Source organism: Passer montanus, unplaced genomic scaffold (genome assembly GCF_014805655.1).
Source record: "Passer montanus isolate IOZ18808 unplaced genomic scaffold, ASM1480565v1 scaffold8, whole genome shotgun sequence".
Classification (NCBI taxonomy): Eukaryota; Metazoa; Chordata; class Aves; order Passeriformes; family Passeridae; genus Passer; species Passer montanus.
In genome coordinates this window covers 10,203,902-10,222,056 of record NW_024373256.1, presented here as the reverse complement: position 1 = coordinate 10,222,056, position 18,155 = coordinate 10,203,902, and the positions used below count along the sequence as shown (strand labels likewise).

Sequence of the window (18,155 nt, the reverse complement as noted above, 5' to 3'; positions counted from 1 at the left end):
CCTCTTGGGCTTCCACACTGTCATCTTCTGATGACATCTTCATCAGAAGATGACATCTTCTGATGACATCTTCATGACTGTATGGGCTTCCACACTGTCATCTTCTGATGACTGTGACACTACCCTGACACATCATTTATTTATCTGGGCCAGTTGTGAAAATATATTTAGTTTTTGCATGTGCTCTGAACTTGAACAGCTGGCTGGATGCAAGCCATCTTAAGACCAGAAGTGAAGCTGCCTTGCCATAAGGCCTGTGCTAATATCAGGTTAATCTCAGCCATATCTGATCAGTCCAAATGCCTTCTGGATTACACTGACTTTTGTTGTCTTTCCAAGGTGCAGGTAAAGAAAAGGTGAACTTAGCACTGTTTTAACTTCCTGTATGTGTGTCATAGGTCACAAGTCTTTAAACTCTGGATTGCAGATGAGCTTTGTTTTCCTAAGCTTTTTTTTTCTTCAGATTTTTTCTCTTTGGATATTCCCTCCTAGTTAATTTTTCTTTCCTATAACTGTTGGACAGTAAAACTGTTGTTTTAGAAAAACCTAGCTTCCTCCAAACTTCTGGTAAAAATGCTTATTTGTAATAGTAAGAACTTTTCAATTCTGTTTAGCACGTCTGTTTTAAAGGAGTTTGTTTTATACAACAGTGATAACAGGTCCTTAAATTTAGTTAGCTGTGCACTTAAAGCAAGCTCTGCAATGATTCTGTGTACTTACTAAACAAGTTACAAATAAACCTAGTAAATGTTTGAACAAGCAGTTCTTGGGAAAGTATTATGTAATGAGTCCAGTTAAAAGTCAGAATTATTGTCAGTATATAAATACAAAGCATGGCTGTAATCTGCAACAGAAACTCTGTAACAGAAGTCTTTTGTTACAATGCCTGAAAATGTGCATTGCTGTGAATTTGCCTCTTCCATTAGCTACCTCTACAATAAGAGAGTTACCCATAGATTTTTTTAACTGTTTCTAAATTACTCCTCTCCACAGGCCTTTTCTTGATATGGTCTATAATGCACTGGACTGTCCTGAAGATGATTACTATGCCCTCTTTGTGCTCTGTCTTTTATATGCAATGTCACACAACAAAGGTAAGTGCTGTTATGTAGAGTTAACTGCAAGGCCGTGGTTGGAAGACACTGTAAACCTCAACAGAGTCATCTGCTGATTTATAGGGTTGTTTATTGCTGTTCTTTAGAATGGGACAGGAAGATCCCCACAATCCATAACTCTGTATTGTTCTAAGAGGTCTCCCAGCAAACCAGCCTTTCCTGAGAAATAACTTTCATATTTCAGAGGAATATGTTAAAGAATGATGAGATTAGTTTCCTTATATGACAAGTCAGTGAAAATTTTACTTGTCTTGGGGAGGATACTAAATAGGCCTACTACAAAATAAAATTCCTATTTAAACATATATGAACAGATTACTTAGCTACTAAAGCAGAATTTAAAATCAGACTTGGATCTTTTCCCCTTTGGCCATTATGCTCTCCAGATATATGGCTAGACTTTGATTTTATTTAGATAGAAACAAATAATCTGAGAATTTCAGAAACAGCAGAATCATTTGCATTTCACCAACCACTTTGAGATTTGAGGGCTGCCACCCAGTAGGCCTCATTTAAGGCTGAGAATTTTCAGGGATGTGCTTGGTCTTTGTTGTTCCTCCTTTTCCTTGTAATACAAAGTCAAAGCCTAGTTTCCTATTGCTAATTGTTCTCTTCTGAGAAAATTGCTGTGGTCTGTTGAATGCTTGCCTCCCAGCACAGCACGCTCCTGTTTTCTAATTTGCATTTTTTTCCTTCACCCCTATGAAAGGACTTGACTCAGTCAAGCTGGAGAGAATTCAACTTCCAGCTCAACATTCTGAAGAGAGAAATTCGTACAATCATGTCCTTGCAGAAGGGCTTATCAGGATAATGAATTATGCTGCACAACCAGGTATTACTTTTCCAGGGTTTGTTTTTTCTTCCAAGGTGAAATTTTTGAAGATATAAAAAAGCTGCTTAGCCTCTTGTCTTTGAGGGGAAAGTGACTGTTCAGCATGCTCTTTGATGAGCAGCATGTAGATGTGGTTCCTGAAAGACAATTGGCTTTTCCTTTGTTGGTGAGAAACCAGAAACGCTGGATTTGTGCTGAGTAGTTTTTATACTCAGAACTATACGAGGATCTATTGTCTTAATTCCTACTTTCTGCACTTTGAATAAACAAAAATTGAGATTTTTGAGTGGTTTTACCTTAATGGATTTCATCCTGAAAATATGATCTGTCTCACCTTTGCTTGCAGAAATAATTTCAGTTGAGAAATAATCTTGAAAACTGTGGTGTCCTTTGCTCATAGCAGTCCTTTGTATGTCAGCTCTAGGTGGTAGCAAATTTTCCCATACTTGTTTTTTTACTTCGGGTTGTATTTTCAGTTCTGAACTGTTCTGCAGAAAACATGGGGTTTTTTCTTCCCTTTTTTTTTGTGAAATGACGGTTACAATGTTCCACAACCTCTTCCATGAAAATAAGATTTTTGTTCAAGCCACACCTCTCCTCCTTGCACTTGCCCCCTTAAAACTTTAAATGGGTAGAATTGGATTTCCCCAGAAACTGACACACTGTCACATTTTTGAATGTCTGTAGAAGAAAAATTTGTTTGTTTGACTTGCAAAACTGCTCTACAGCATATTAACTTGTGCTGATGTGTCAGAGATGAAAAACATGTTAATATATGAAGAGTTTGTACCTGCAGCAGCAGGAAGGAGTGCAAATGAGGATATGTATTTATTTAAATAAAGGCATGTCTGGGAAGGGAGGTGCTGGGGAAGGATGGAAATGGGGGATTTTTGATTCAACTTGCTGCATGATGTGTAGAACATCTCCTTTTCTCTCTTCAAGGAAAAGCTGTGCCTTATCAGTGTGCTATAGACACCTTGCAACTTCTTCCATCCCAACTGTATGGGATCCTTTTGTAATTTTAGCATAATTCAACCTGTGCAGCAGATTGATAAAGGCAGCAAACCCCAATGTTTGGGCTTACTGTTCAATGGTGTTAATCTTTGCCTTCTTCCTGAATGGTTCTGCTTCAAATTTTCTTCAGCTTTAAATTACTCTTCCAGTTTTTTTCTTTATAGCCATCAGCATAGTCAGGCAGCACCAGCACTCATCCCTGTCTGATGGAGGTGTGACAGAGGAGCAAAGTTTGACAATTGCAGGAAAAGTAGAAATGTTTAAGAGCATGGGATGATCACAAGAGCTGTAATAAAACTGCTACTATTTTGTCTGTTGACATTTTCTTTTCACAGATGGGAAAATTCGTTTGGCAACTTTAGAACTTGGCTGCCTATTGCTGAAGCAGCTTGTGTTTTCCAAAAATGGCAGGATCATAAAAAGTGTTCACCTTGATTGTCTTGAGGTGAGTATTTTCTTTCAAATTCCCAGTCACTGCATTACTGGTGTCTGGGTCTTGGTACTCCAAGTTGAATAAATTTTAGTTGAATCAATTTGTTTCATTTCTGATTGCAATAAGCCTTAATGTGAAATTTGAGCTTCTAGAAGATGTTTGTATTGGTAGCTCTGTGCTGTGAACATCATAACCTATGCTCTGTTCTCATCTGTGTTATTTTAACTTGTAACTTCTCCAACAGTTTTTTATTTCTTTGTTTCTCTGAAACTTGTATGTTATCCATCTCAATAATGTAAAGTGCTTTTGAAATAATAAATAATAAACTCAAGCTGCATTTTCATAGGTGCGAGAATTGTATTCTATCAAATTCTGGGATTAAGGCCATGAATTATTAGATTTCCTGTTCTGTATGAGTGTTTGGGTGGTTTTTTTAATGTGACTAATAAATAAGTGGTGCATGTATTCCCTGAAATGCATTTTCTCTTTCCTAGGGTGCAAGGGAGGAAAGTGTTCATCTCCTTCGTCGCTTCTATAAGGTAAATATGCAAAATGCTGTAAGAAAAAGATCCTTTACATATGGGGAATGTCTGCAGCCCAGTCTTTACATAGTGACCAAAGAAGCACCTTTCTTAAGATGGGAACTCCAAATTTGTGATAGAGAAGGAAGTGTTTTCTTGGAGAATTCCTCGCTTTCCACCCTTCCCATGCCCCCCTGACATGGGTCACAAAAGGCTGTTGGAAGACTCACAGGGTTTGTCCTGGAGATCAAGTTTATCATTGACACTGATATGGAATATGTTTGGTTTTGAGATTGCTTTTTGTTTGTATCATATCTGAAATTGTGATCTAAAGTTTTGCCTAATTTTTTTTCTTATTGGAAATGTTTGCAGCTTTTTACTTTTATATGTGTGTTGTAAACAATGAAAGAAATTAAATTTTTTAGCCCTAGGCATTAACTTCTGTATAAGAAGCAGTAAATCCGTGACAGATTTCAAGTGTCTGAAATATCTTCCTGTTTTTCTTAGAATTCTCTTGAAGGATGTTTGCTCAATGTGGCTTACAAAAAATAAGTAGCTTGTGGTGGTTTGACCTTGGCTGGCTGCTAGAGGTCCACTCAGCTGCTCTCTCATTGCCCTTCCTCAACAGGATGGAGGGAGAATAGAATATCTTGTCAAGATAAAGAACAGGGAGGTCACTTGCCAATTACAGTCTTGGGCAAAACAGCCTCAACCTCACAGAAATTCATTTATTGCCAAGAAAAATAAATTTAGATAGTGAGAAACAAAAACAAATTAAAACACTGCTGTCCCTCAACCCCTCCTTTTCCCAGGCTCAGCTTCATTCCTAGCTCTTCAACCTTCTCCCCCTGTAATGGTGCAGGGGCAGTGGGAAGTAGGGATTTGGTGTCAGTCCAGAACAGCTTCTCTCTGTTGTTCCTCCCTCCTCACACCTTCCCTGCCCCAGTGTGGGTCCCCTCCTCCATGGGCTCATCCTTCAGAACAACAATTGCTTCAGTGTGGGTCCTGCAGACTGCAGCTCCTTCAGAGCACATCTGCCTGCTGTGCTCCACCATGGTCCTCCAGGGGCTGCAGAGAAATCTCTCCCTTTCCTAAATGTGTTTTCCCAGAGGTGTCAGCAGTGCTGCTGAAGGGCTCAGCAGTGCCCTGCAGCCCTGGCCTCCCTTCACAGACACACTGTACAGAACCAAACCTGACAGAGCCCAAACATCAGGGCTTCATGGGATGTCCATGTTCTTTCTTTTGGAAGGGAGAAGAAATCTTTCTGGATATGTTTGAAGATGAATACCGGAGTATGACAGTAAGTGAGACCCCCTCTGCCCAGGCAAATCCTCAAACTCAGATCCAGCACAGGAACAAGAACAAGTGCTGATAGCTGCTGAGCACACACTCCCATTTACTGCTGGGAGTAGGATAACAAAATATAGGTGGTGGTTTTGTGTCTGAGAAGTTGTGTTTATACTTACATAAATTATGTGAAACTTCACAGCTCTTAATTTAATAAAATTCCATTACTTATAAAATTGAATATACAAAAATTGCTTCAGCCTACTAAATGGAACACTGGATTTATTGGCTTTCCCTAAACAACATGAAAATCTTCCTATATCTGAAGCTCAGTATGTTCTCTCTTTTGAGAAAGTTCTTCTTGGACGGAAAAAGTTACAAGAAACTTCCTTGTGATTGAAGTAACCACAAATTCAAGTCAAAAATTAAAATTAACCTGGCAGAATTTGGTTTTCAGTATTTGGGAAATGTCTTTTCTCTAATGTTCTGGCGTTGTTCCTGTGTTTTATTGTATGAAAACTTTGGCATTGTGTCTGGAACAATGAGAAGTTGCATGTAGTAAATGAAAGATTGAATGTAAGGAATTTCCTTATTTAAGGAAATAAGATATGGTATTAAAAATTCTCAGAATTTTAAAATACACACCAATGAGTTGTATTTGAAACTAGAGGCAAATTCTTATTGTTCTGTATACTAACCAGTGCTAACATATTCTTGTAGATGAAACCTATGAATGTAGAATACTTGATGATGGATGCCTCAATCTTGCTACCCCCAACGGGGACACCTCTGACTGGGATTGATTTTGTGAAAAGGTTGCCTTGTGGAGATGTGGAAAGAACACGAAGGGTGAGTAAGACTATTTTTCTTATATCTGCTCATGACAAAATGATGCCAAAATCATTGAGTAATTCTAGGAATACAAGTACTTGTCTTTGACAACTGCTTGACTGGAAGCTTCATCCATAAGATCCTAAAAGCTTGCTGAAGACAGACTTGTGTAGAATATATATAATAATTACCTGCCCCAGTGGAGAAACTTTCTCTCTGATTTCTTGTGTCTAGTCAATGCAACGTGTTCTTGCATTGGGGTTTTAAGTTTTCAGACCATACAGAAAGCTACAAAGAAAGGCATTTTGATAATACTCAGTATATTGTCAGCTTTCTTGTGATCTGTTATCTCAATTATGTTCCTGTAATATTCTCTGTGGAAGTCTGACTGTTTTTGTATTGCTCATATTTCTAGACATGGCAAAAAAATTAATTTTACATGAGCGTTCATCTTGGCAAGATAATTTGTGATAGAGATTTGAGAACAAAGAGAGAACCAGCAAAGTATCTATTTTTGTGATTGACACAATCTGTAGAGGTGATATTTACCTGAGTGACAAGATCCTTATTTCCATTCTTGGTTAATCAGTTCTTGGCCCTTATCTGGGTGTGTCCCGGCAGCCTTGCACTGTCAGTAAATCTGAGAGATATGTTACTGCACAAAATCATTATTTGGGAAGTGCTGTTCTCTAAGTTTTTTTGTATTTATATAATTGTATTGTGTAAGTATATTCAAGTACTCTTGAAGAAAAAATATTTCCAGGAATCTTCTGGAAAGGTTTGTTTTCATTGCTTATAAGCCACACAGCTTTTGTTATCACAGCAAGTTAGAATACAGTGAATTATTTTGAAAAGTATTATTCTTAGAAAGCAGGAATGCTTCCTGAAATTCTCTCTGTGGCGTTCAACAGAAGGATACTTAGAAATGCACATTAGTGGGAAATGACTGTTCCAGGATTTTCATGTGCTAAGTAAGGAATAGCTTAACTTCTGTTGGTGGAGATAAAAAAATCAATACAAATATTTGTGTAGATCCTTTGGGATGAAAGCGTCTCTATCACGAGCTGGAATTCCCAGAGTGATTCCTTGGTGCTCCTTCCCCAGTCCCTTGCACCCAGGGTTTGGTATCTCCTCGTTTCCTGTGCTGCTTCCTTGCAGCCAGGCTGCCTCGGCCCGGCTGACCTGCCGTGACAAAGTGCTGGACTCAGGTACACCTTGTGACACTGCTGCTGCCACTCAGCCTGCTGAGCTTCTGAGCATGGCTTCAAATGGAAAATGATTTGATTCCGAGCATGCTCTGACATGATTCAGGAAAGTTTCCAAGTTTTATTTCACTAGCAAGTGAACTTTGGTTACATTATGAGTTCTTAACTGTTAGGAACTTGTTTCCTTGCTGTAGAAAGTCCCTGTAAGTGGCAGCTGTTCTCCTCTTTAACAACTTCAGGAGAAGCTCTCAAAAATCTCACTTTGTGAGAAGTTTTTGAAGTACTAAGAACACTTTTTTGTGGGAATGTAGTAAGATAGTGGTAGGTTTCTCTGAAAATTGCTGTTTCTTTGCACATAGAACATGTAAATGAGGAAATCAGCATCATAGTGCATAATTCTATAATGTAGGTAGAGATATATATTTGTTCCAAGTTAACCAAAAAACCAAAAGACAGCAAAAAAAATTCTAGGCCACAGAACTTTTCTATTGTTTCACTGAAATCTGATGAAATGTGTTAGGCACAATATATTGATACTGGTAACAAACTGAGGGCTGTCAGTGTCATAGGAAGCACAGCACAATTCCCATTTCATCTGATGTTCTTGTTGATTTATTTTTTTTTTTTGCAAAGGCTGAAGTTCTAGTTTTATTTTCTTGTCCTGTACTTTGTTCTGCACTAAATGTGATTCCATGTTTGGAGAGGAGTGTCATTAGTTTTATAGGAAATGAATGTGATAAAAATTAATGCAGTCTAGGAGGAAGAGCTTTGAGGGGAAAGATAAGTGAAAGCTGAGTGATGGTTGCCCTCCAAATTAAAAAAAAAAAGAAACCAAAGCCAAACAAGGTTGCCCTCCAAAATAAAAAAAAAAAAAAAAAAACAACCAAAGCCAAACAAAAACCTTGTTGGTTTAGCTTTTGGGTTACCAAAAATGCCAAGATTTTCCTGTTCTTGATTGAATTTGGCAAATATTAAACCAAATACTGTGAACTCTTCTTGAAGCCCTTGGTAGGAAAACTGCTTTATAGTAGTCCTGTATAATTTCAGTAAATCCACAATACATTAGAAGGCAGTCTGCCTAAATGAGAGTGATCATCTCACATTCTAAAGTGACTCTCTTCTCATGAATTAAATAGTATTATCATATTTTTGTTAGATACCCTTGATGTCCTTTGCTTTGGGGTCATTTCATGGAAGAACCTGATACATGGCTTCCCTCTCTTCATCCCTGTTCTGCCAGAAATTCCTGGAAGCACTGCCAGTGGAGAGCTGGCCAAACACTCACAGTTCTACTTCACAGGAGCCACTGTTCTGTTGATTTTAAAAATAGAGGAGTGAAGGGTTTTCCCTTAAAGCACTTTAGATTTGTTTTTCCTGATACTTCCTGCAATCTGGGAGTTTCTGGGCACTGCAGCTGTTCATGAATTCAATGCTGTTACTGTAAAGCAGCAGTTAATTTACAGTACACCACAGAATTACTGTGTAGGAAACTCTTAAAAAGCAGAACACCGGAAGTAATAAAAAATGATTTTTCATTTGCTGTACTGAAAATGCAGTTCTTGTAGGGAAAGAGGATTATAAATGGTGCCTTTCAAAATGTGGCTAATAAAATGATTGTTCTTTGACACTTGGGTCTTTGCATACCATATGTCATGAATTTGTAAATCAAAACTAGCATATTCATTTCACAGAGCAGCTGTTGAAAGTTTCTTGGGACTGTTGCAGCTTTCAGAATGCTTTGCCCTGGTGAAGACCTTCTGAGAATATAAATTAAGTACTCCAAGAAAGTTACATTGCATGTGGCTAGTTTTAGTGAGAACAGCAAATTAAAATGCAGAAATCCCCTCTGTTTCTCTCTTAACTTGTAGACATGTTGGCTGGACTTGGCCAGAAAAGTTATTACTGTTTTAAGTTCAAAAATGTGAGAGTCTCTGAAGGTTGGTTGTGTAGGTGTCTATAGCATAGAAGTGTTGCAAATACAATCAGTCTTAAAGTAATGATTAAATAAAAATATTCCAAGATTTTTTTTTGCTTAAACAGCTCCTGTAATCATTTCCCTGTCAGTCACAATCTGTGTAAGTGTGCCAGTATGAAAAAGCTCTGCTACTTCTGCTTCACTGAAAATAAATGGCATGTTTCAGCTTCTTTCATGTCTTTTTTTAAACTAAGTTGGAGATTACATTCTACTTTTTCAATGTAAAAGGTATTAAAATTTTAATTTCAATTTTAAATGTATTAAAAAGATTTACTGTAGGACAGCAAACTTGGGAGTTGTAAAAGCCAGTATATGTTTGTAAGATGCTGTTAAAATATGTAGTTATTGAGTGTAAAAATATTCTGATAATCTTTTCTTTAATTTCTCAAGGCAATCAGAGTTTTCTTTATGCTCCGTTCACTGTCGCTGCACTTGCAAGGTGAGCTGGAAACTCAGTTACCACTCACGAGGGAGGGAGATCTGATAAAGGCAGATGATGTTCTGGATTTGAGTAAGTAGCCCCTCAATTTCCTAAACAGTCTCATTGATACAAAAATTACAAAAATAATTAATTATTAATTAATAAATTATTTTTTCCTAAACTGCTTGAACTGCTATTCTTACTTAAACTGCCTGAATTGAAATAGCATGGTGTTAAGGTTCTGCTGTGTGTTGTAACATAAAAATGTATTTTTTGAGTCTTTGCCCAAACAGGGGAGACAGCAGAATATCAGCATTTTGGCATAAAGCACAGAGGATGCACATGATTGCATAGGTGCCAGACCTTGGGAGGAAACTGCAGTGGGCAAAGCATGACCCAAAAAATTACATTTGCGTGCCTTTTTAATATCACTTTGGAGGTGGTGTTGATTTAACAAATTTTCCTCAGTCTCTATTAATACAAGGCTTTTAAAATTCTTGGGAACATTAAGATGCCTTCAGTGTTTATGCTTGTTTGTATACAAATGGTTTCAAGAAGGGAGTAGAGGTTAACATGATCCAGTAATGGTTTCAGCTACTGTTTGGATTTGGAAAAATCCCACAAAACTGTATCAAAATAGCTCCTTTTTTCCTTTTGCCTGAATGTAATGATGGTGTTTTATGTGAGCTTGATGAGGGATTCAAGTTTCTTGTAAAGAAACATTGTTAATATTTTGATGTACATATGTTGAATGCAAACCTTTAGGTGTAGTTACAAGGTTGTCACCAGTATATATGGATGTATGACTAGAGAGTCAGGTCATTCCATCCTGCTGGATATGCAGAATTAGAATTAGATATCCAAAATTAGAACTGCTGTTACTTTGCAGTGTTTTTCCACTAAATTGTTTGGAAACAATTACGTGTTTTGTGACAACTGTTTAACTTAGACTGCCTGTGAGTCTGGAGGTGTTTTCAGTCTTGTTCAGCAGCTCACTGTGTAAAGTCACTGGCAGCTCAAATTACCAGCCTCAGGGCTTGGTTTCAGGTGATAACAGGATTCTGTTAGTTCAATGTTTTAAATGCCATGGCCAAGAGATAAATGAGGATACATTTAAAGCTGTTATTTCTTTGCTGAAACAGAAAAAAGAGTAACATTATAGTTAAGTTTCTTTGCCTGCTTGGCAGACAGAGTGAGCAGGCTTTAAAAGGCCATCACAGTCAACAATTTTAAAAAATATTTGAGACAAGTTTGATGAAATAATTGAGGTTGTAAGGAACTTCATTAGATCATCTAGTCCCACCCTTCTGCTCAACCCGGGGTCAGCTAAAAAGGCATCCAGGACAATTTGTCATATTTGTGGCAAAGAGAGTAAGCCAAAATGTGGTGCAGGTGTATGACCAGGGACACATCCTCTATCTTCAACTAAATGTACTTCATGGGAACAAGGTGGATTCATGATTGGTTGCTTTCTTAGTTAGTAAAGCAGAATATCATCCCAGAAGGGCTGCCTGTTGTTGGGAACAGTTCTTCCTGTGAAGTGGGAGGTGCTGCATTCACTATCTCCAGCTTAATGCTTATCTTGGGCTGCCAGCTGTGTGTACAAAGGGCTAAAAGTTTTCTGTAAGAGCTTTTAATGTCTGCAGATGATTTCTGGAATTGGAATGACTGGAAATTATAAAATCATTAAAGATCAAGCCCCAAGGCAGATCAGGTGCATTTAGACCATATTGAGTAGCTGTTACATTCATAATGATTTCTTACAATACAGTCTTTTCAGGCAAATATTTTTATAAACACAGGCAACTATTTTCCCTGAATTTACATCTTCCACACTGCAAGCAGCTGAGGTCTATAAACTCTCCTTCCTTGGCTGTATTTCCTAAAACTTGGATTTTTCTTGGAGAGAGTCCACAGAAGTCTTGGATCCATATAATGGAGGTGTAGTGTCCAAACTGGTTGCAAGCTTCATTTTGCATGAGGAGAAATTAGCCATTACTGCTATTCTCAGAAGAGGCACTCCAGTTCTCTGCAGCAGTGTCACACCAGGAAGCCTTTCAGCCTGTGGTTCATTGTAATCAGACTAAATTTGAATAGCACTGAAGTTTACTGGGCTTGATATTTTCACCTGAGTGTGGTTGGGTATCTCTAGCTGTTTCATAGCATAGCTGCAAGTATTCTTATATCAGTTCACTAAAAATGTGTTTAACCACATTTCTCTTCTGTTTTGTCATCAAAGATGACAGTTTATGACTCCTCAGCAGCTGTGAACTAGAAACAGTCATGTAAATGACTACATTCAGTTGTATAGGCTCAAAGGATTCCTGTAACAGTTGCCTAGTAAATGAGTGACTTTCCTTTCTGTTCTTTTAAAGACTTTTACAGTAATGCTTTGCTTCAAGGTGTTGTCAGGTCTAAAATAAAAACTTTCTGTTCTGGAAGGCATTCTGCCCTTTGAGTTCCTGAAGTAGTGCATTTTTGTACTTAGGCAGTTGAATTTGTACAGCAAGTATTTTAACCTGCTTGCTGTTGCACTTCAAACTTTGTAAATACTCATCAAAAACTACTATTTGAGAACTCCTCAACTCTATTTGGTGTTGTGGCCTGTTAGTTGATATCTCCCAAAAAACTCATCAGCCTGACATACCCTGTTTGAAGGAGTCCTAATCCAAGCACTTTGTGTCTTGAGAAGAACAGGACTGCTCCAGGAATTCAAGTCAACTGAAATAACTATGTTGATGGATTAATTTGGTTAAAGAGTAAAGAGGCAAGAAATAAAGCATACCAAAATGAGAAATATCCACTTCTGCCTGGTGTCTCAGCTCCTTCTCTAAACAGGAACAGATCCTCCACAGGTTTTTACAGTAATGTTTGCCAGTCCTTTATGGATTTCTTGAGCCTTCCAGGGCTGTGAGAAGGTAATAGCAATCAATCCTCACGTTAACTGAATCATGTCCTGTATGTATTGCATTTATTGATTAAACTTGTTTTCTCAAATTTCAAAAGCTGACAGTAGATTCACACTGGTTAGCATTAATTATCCTCTTAATTGTGTTAGGGTTCTATATCTCATGCTTTTCTTTCCTACCACTCAATGAATTTTGAATGGATCCTGCTGGTAAAGGGTAATTGGTAGATTCGTATAAATGTTAGTTGGAAAGGATCTCTCACTTGTGTTGTGGGGTTTTTTTGTGGGGAAGAGGAAATTGGTTTGATTTTTGAAGCTTGAAAACCTTTGGTGATGTAAATTCTACAACATCTCTGGGTAACCTGCTGCAAAAGAATTTGTTCCACCTCCTGACCATAAGTTATGGCTGTTGTCTATAGTTGTATGACCTGCCACTGTGTAGAGCTGTACACTTTACTTGTAGTTTATCCTGCAAATGTTTCTCATATGAAAAATGGTGTTAAATGCTTGTTTCATGTTCAGATGAGTAAATAAATTCTGTTCTATATAGCCTTCACAATATTTTACTTGCTGTAAGTTGTACTAGATGAGAGCGGAAAAGACCTGTGTGCATCAAATATATGAATGAGAGTATCAGTACGAAGCAAAGGAGAAAGCAACTCTTAGTAGTTAGCAGGGCTCTGCTAGGGGTTGGCACTGCCAGTTTAAGGGCTGCTTGGTAGATTTCAGCTGGTGTAAAGAGGGTGATTTAGTCCCTTTTTATTAATAATGGGTGTCAACTGGATTGGGGCAGTGAGGAAATGGCGGAGAATGTATTTTAGGGTTTGTTGGAGGGGTTTCTGGAGTTGGAGAGGGTATGTTTGTTCAATATAAGTCAATGAAATATATTGGTAAAGGAAAAACTGTCACCTCATTTAACAAATGTTGTCAAAACACTGCTACAATTTACCTGGAGAGTCCAAATAATCTTGAAATTGAAGTGCATCCAAGAGCCAGCATAGGTTTCAGACCTGTACAAAGGTAGCTTGTGTCAGGAGACAAAGTTTACAACAATGTAGAAGTCATGGCCTGCAGTGGTGTTGGGTCTGGCTGTGTTTTTTAACAAGACTTCTTGAGACTTCACATAGTGAGATAAATTGGCACTGTTGCAATTTCACCCCTGAGATGAAGGATGCTTTTTTCTGAAAGGTAATAGAGGCGTTAAGAGAAAGCAAGGTGTATCTAGTACCCATCTTACATTTAACTTGTATGTGGGAACCACTGTTGTTAAAATCTCTCTTGCCCTTTCTGTGTAACTATGATAGGGAAGTTAAAATATCTGTTAATAATGTGAACAGAAGCTTTAACCATGTGTTGTCCAGATTGTTAAATTTTTATATGTTAACATTTTCTCTTATGTAAAATACCCACACCCCAGAATCCTCAACTTCAGTGTTATGTAACCTTTTTCCTTCCTTCCTTCCTTCCTTTAGATAACAGTGATCTGATTGCCTGCACAGTTGTAACAAAGGATGGGGGTCAAGTTCAAAGATTCCTGGCTGTGGATATTTACCAGATGAGTTTGGTTGAACCAGATGTTGCCAGACTTGGATGGGGAGTAGTTAAGTTTGCAGGCCTTCTGCAGGTAAGGCAAGTTGTAGTTTGGGTGGCCAGCTTATCCAAGCTGAAAATCTACATTTTATGTGGGATAAATAGTAATACTAGTATTGGCTTACATATTTAAGCTCTGTACCATGCTTGCTTGTTTCTTTCCTCTTTTTTCTGCTTCCTGCCTTTTAAAACAATTCTGATTTTCTGAAGAAGTTTACGTAGGTAACCAGAGACACAATTGCAGATGGGGTAACTTCCTTAACATATGTTGGACTGTGCTCATTTGTACACTGAAGTCACATCTGTCCAAGCACTTTACTCAAATAGTACATTAATTAACTCATTTAGAGTTCTGATTTTCCTGCACAGGTAGAAGAGGTGGCAGATTGTAATTTCAAAATGGTCTATGCTTATCTAAGGAAGTTTTTCTCATTTCTCTTTCTTGCCTTAACCATTGCTGTTTGTATTTCCTGAAAATTTGCTGTGCTTAAATAACACAATCTCTATAAATACCAATTTCTGAAGAAGTAAATCCAAGTTGTACAACTTACAGAGTCTGGTTTGGTTTTATTTTGTTGGGTTTTTTGACACAGAAACTGTCTTAGTAAGAGCTTTAAAGGAACATTCTCATAGTATTTTCTTTCAATGTTAATATTTAATCTGTAGTTTTAGAAAAGCTTTTTCTTTAACTTTTCTTTACTTTTTCTTTAACTGTTTGCATTCCGCTTCTCTTTAGGATATGCAGGTGACTGGAGTAGAGGATGACAGCAGAGCCCTGAACATAATCATTCACAAGCCTGCCTCCAGCCCTCACTCGAAGCCCTTCCCCATCCTCCAGGCCACGTTTATTTTTGCAGATCACATTCGCTGCATCATCGCCAAGCAGCGCCTGGCCAAAGGCCGCATCCAGGCTCGGCGCACCAAAATGCAGAGGATAGCAGGTGAGTGCTTGTCCTGAAAGGGTGCTGGGGGACAAGAACTGGCTGTCACTGCAAGTCACTCTGTAATGTAAGGCTGAGCCACGCTGAGGAGTGGTGGGCCGCAGAAAGCTCTATACCAGGGCTGAGTTTCCAAGGAACAGATTTAGTTTCATCTATAACTTTGAGTTTATAAAGTGGATATGTCACACTTTAATGCCTTGCTCCATGTAAAAAAAAATTGAAAGCAAGTTTGAGGATATTACAATCTACTTGATATTAAAAATTGTGGGTTGAATGTAATGCAGAGGCATTTCTTTTCTATTTTAAAGCCCATTGTCTCTAACTGGCTTTCTGCAGTATTCCATTGTAACTAATGAATTATTTTATTTCTGCAGGGAAAAACAAAAGGGGTTTTTTATTGTTAATAATTCCTATGGTTTTTTTGGTGCAAGGGGCTTCCTGTAATCCTGGGGTTTTTTTCCTTCTCCACTGTATTTTGAGGTTTCCCTAGTGTGAATGTGGTGTGGACAGCAATGTGGAAAAGGTTGCCAGAAGCACTGACTTTGTTTGTTAGTGCATTTGTAACCATAACTAAGAGGCAAATGAAAGCAAGTTATGTTAAAATCTGGTTTAGTCTTAGGTCCTGAGCAAACTATCAATTTTCTTGTCACCTCTTTTTCCTTTTATGTATTTGAGTAACAAAAACTATCAATTGTGATTAAACATAGCTCTCCTGGATCTTCCTGTTCAGCCTTCAACTGAAGTTATGGGTTTTGGACACAGCTCTGGAGCTGCAGCCCAGCACCTCCCATTTAGATTCTATGACCAGTCCCGGCGTGGGAGCAGTGACCCCACAGTGCAGCGCTCTGTCTTTGCATCTGTTGACAAAGTCCCAGGTAAGGTTAGCATTCATTAACAAGCAGTTTTTGCTTTGTGATTTCTGTCTGCAGAAACTGTACTATAACTTGTCCAAGCAGTTAAAAGCTTATTTGTGATGTGTACCTGAACACACAACTCCAGGATGAGGCTTGTGACAAAAGGTACTCTGAGAGAAACAAGTAATACCTGGGTGTGTATTCTGGGTATGTTGTGAGCAATACTTCCATGGCAGTTTCTCCAGATGTCTTAATACCTCACCTTCCTTACAAATCAAGTTAGTTTAAATCATGCTTTGCATAGTCAGTATTTATGCAACACATCTGGATCTTCCTGTTCAGTCTTCAGCTGAAGTTACGGGTTTTGGACACAGCTCTGGAGCTGCAGCCCAGCACCCCCCATGTAGATTCTAAGACCAGTCCCAGTCAGTTGTGAATATTTCCTCCTTTAATTTGGTTATGAATGTTTTCATGCTGGATTGTGAAAAATGCTGCGCACTGCCTCATTTCCCTCAGAGTGAGCAAGACAAAAAAGGGCCACAGCTATTCCTAAAACATTAGCTTGGAACTGGGATTAAAGGAATTATTCTGAATCAATGAGTTCTTTGCTTTTGTATCTCCTTATTGTCTGTTTCACAAATTGACTTCTCTGCAGAAATTCTTTTCCAGATGGTGACATTTTTCCTTTTGGGTTGTGTCATTTTAAAGGGAAATCTCATTCTGCTTGGAAGTACTTAATTGTGCTGTATTACACAAAAGATTTCATTACCACTTGCTGCCAGTCATTTCACAGAACTCAGCATTTCTCTTTAAATGTGATTCAGAATTCAAATGCACAGAATTCATATTACTTAGAACGCAGATGTTTTACTGCTTTAAGACTAAATTGGAGCTCAGTTACCCGAGTCCTGGCTGGGGAACAGAAATTATAAAACCATAGGTATTGTCAGTCAGGTATTTCAAAGACAAGTGTAGGTTGTGTGAGGGGAGTGTTTGCCTTGTTTGACCTGACTTCCACAGAAAAGGTGTGGTTGTAAAGAGTCCAGAGTTACTACTTCAGCTTTCTCTAAGGAGACTGCACTTGTGTTCCTAACTAATGACTTCATCTTCTAATTTGAAGGGTAATATTGGGGATGATGCAACATAGTCATTTGTTCAAGCAACCACATACTTTATTTGAATCCAGGAAATGTAGACTTCCACTTGCAGATCCAGAAGGAAAAGTGTTTTGAAGTTTTTATTTGATACAAAGTATAAGAAATGAGGCGCGGAACTTGAAGTATTTCAAGTACAGCATCTTTGAAATGCATTTTATGACAGGCAATAATATAATAAAAATGGATTAATATCCTGTTTTTATATCTGATTACAAAACCAGTATCAAATGTGGGTTTGTTATCTTATCTTTGCTGAGGGATTAATTAGGTTTCCTTGTTGCTAATGATTTTTATAGGAATTTGTTTGTGCTTATCTCTTAATCAGGCTTGCAATGATTTTTACTTCAAGAGAATTTTGTGGCTTTGAAAAAATTACTGAAGAAGTTGCAGTTAAATTACTGGCTTCATGTATTCATTTCTTACTGCTACAGCTCCAGCTGGTGTTTGAGTTCTGCAGAGCTCTCTCAATCAGTTAATTTGGTTGTACTTTCAAGAATCAAACTATGCTTTCCCTTTCCCTTGGTGATGATGTCCTTTGTAGATTCAAAGCAGTGTTGTTTTTCTGGCAACATTTTTTGAATACTAATTAAGTAGTATTTTGTTAGGACTGTGTTGGCTGTCAGTGCTGTACATCCAGCATGGTTTTTAAAAAATTAACTATCCTATAAATGTTTTCATTCCTCCTGCAAGTTTCAGTCTGTGAACTTGGATACAGCTGTTAAATCAGTTCCCTCATTCCTATTGTCAGTGAATTTAGAACGTTCGAGAACACTCATTGCAGTTGTCTGGTTCAGTTTCTCTCATAGTGCCTACATAAAGCTCTGCATATTTCACTATAGAGATCTGCAGTTACCTTCTGTGTTCCCTTATTGTTGTCAAACTGGGCTTCATTTTCCTTCATTGCTCCACAGTGCAAAATTAAAATCTTGGTGTCTGGGAGAAAGAGGGTGAGGATTGTTATAGCTTAAAACAGGATTTTGTGCAGGACAAGTGGAGGGTGATAAGAATGTCACAGACGATGCTTCAGAACATCCCCCTGAACACAATGAAAAGTGCAGGGACATGCTGTGA

The 18,155-nt window shown here is 38.1% G+C and overlaps 1 protein-coding gene across 11 annotated transcripts in view; it reads left to right on the top strand.

Moving 5' to 3' along the window:
* CLEC16A (C-type lectin domain containing 16A) overlaps positions 1–18,155 on the top strand; it is a 60,578-nt gene that overhangs the window by 24,738 nt on the left and 17,685 nt on the right. For 10 of the 11 annotated variants that reach the window (XR_005630179.1, XR_005630178.1, XR_005630180.1 and 7 more), the window contains 10 exons: positions 994–1,094; positions 1,825–1,947; positions 3,297–3,406; positions 3,889–3,933; positions 5,165–5,215; positions 5,923–6,051; positions 9,604–9,724; positions 14,015–14,166; positions 14,869–15,073; positions 15,781–15,948. Coding sequence is in view for 8 of the 11 variants with exons in the window: in XM_039731980.1 (XP_039587914.1) it covers positions 994–1,094; positions 1,825–1,947; positions 3,297–3,406; positions 3,889–3,933; positions 5,165–5,215; positions 5,923–6,051; positions 9,604–9,724; positions 14,015–14,166; positions 14,869–15,073; positions 15,781–15,948 (1,205 nt within the window). In the remaining 3 variants the exon portion in view is untranslated. Of the gene's footprint in view, positions 1–993; positions 1,095–1,824; positions 1,948–3,296; positions 3,407–3,888; positions 3,934–5,164; positions 5,216–5,922; positions 6,052–9,603; positions 9,725–14,014; positions 14,167–14,868; positions 15,074–15,780; positions 15,949–18,155 lie in introns of those variants that run through there. The other variant, XM_039731979.1, reaches the window with a different exon arrangement.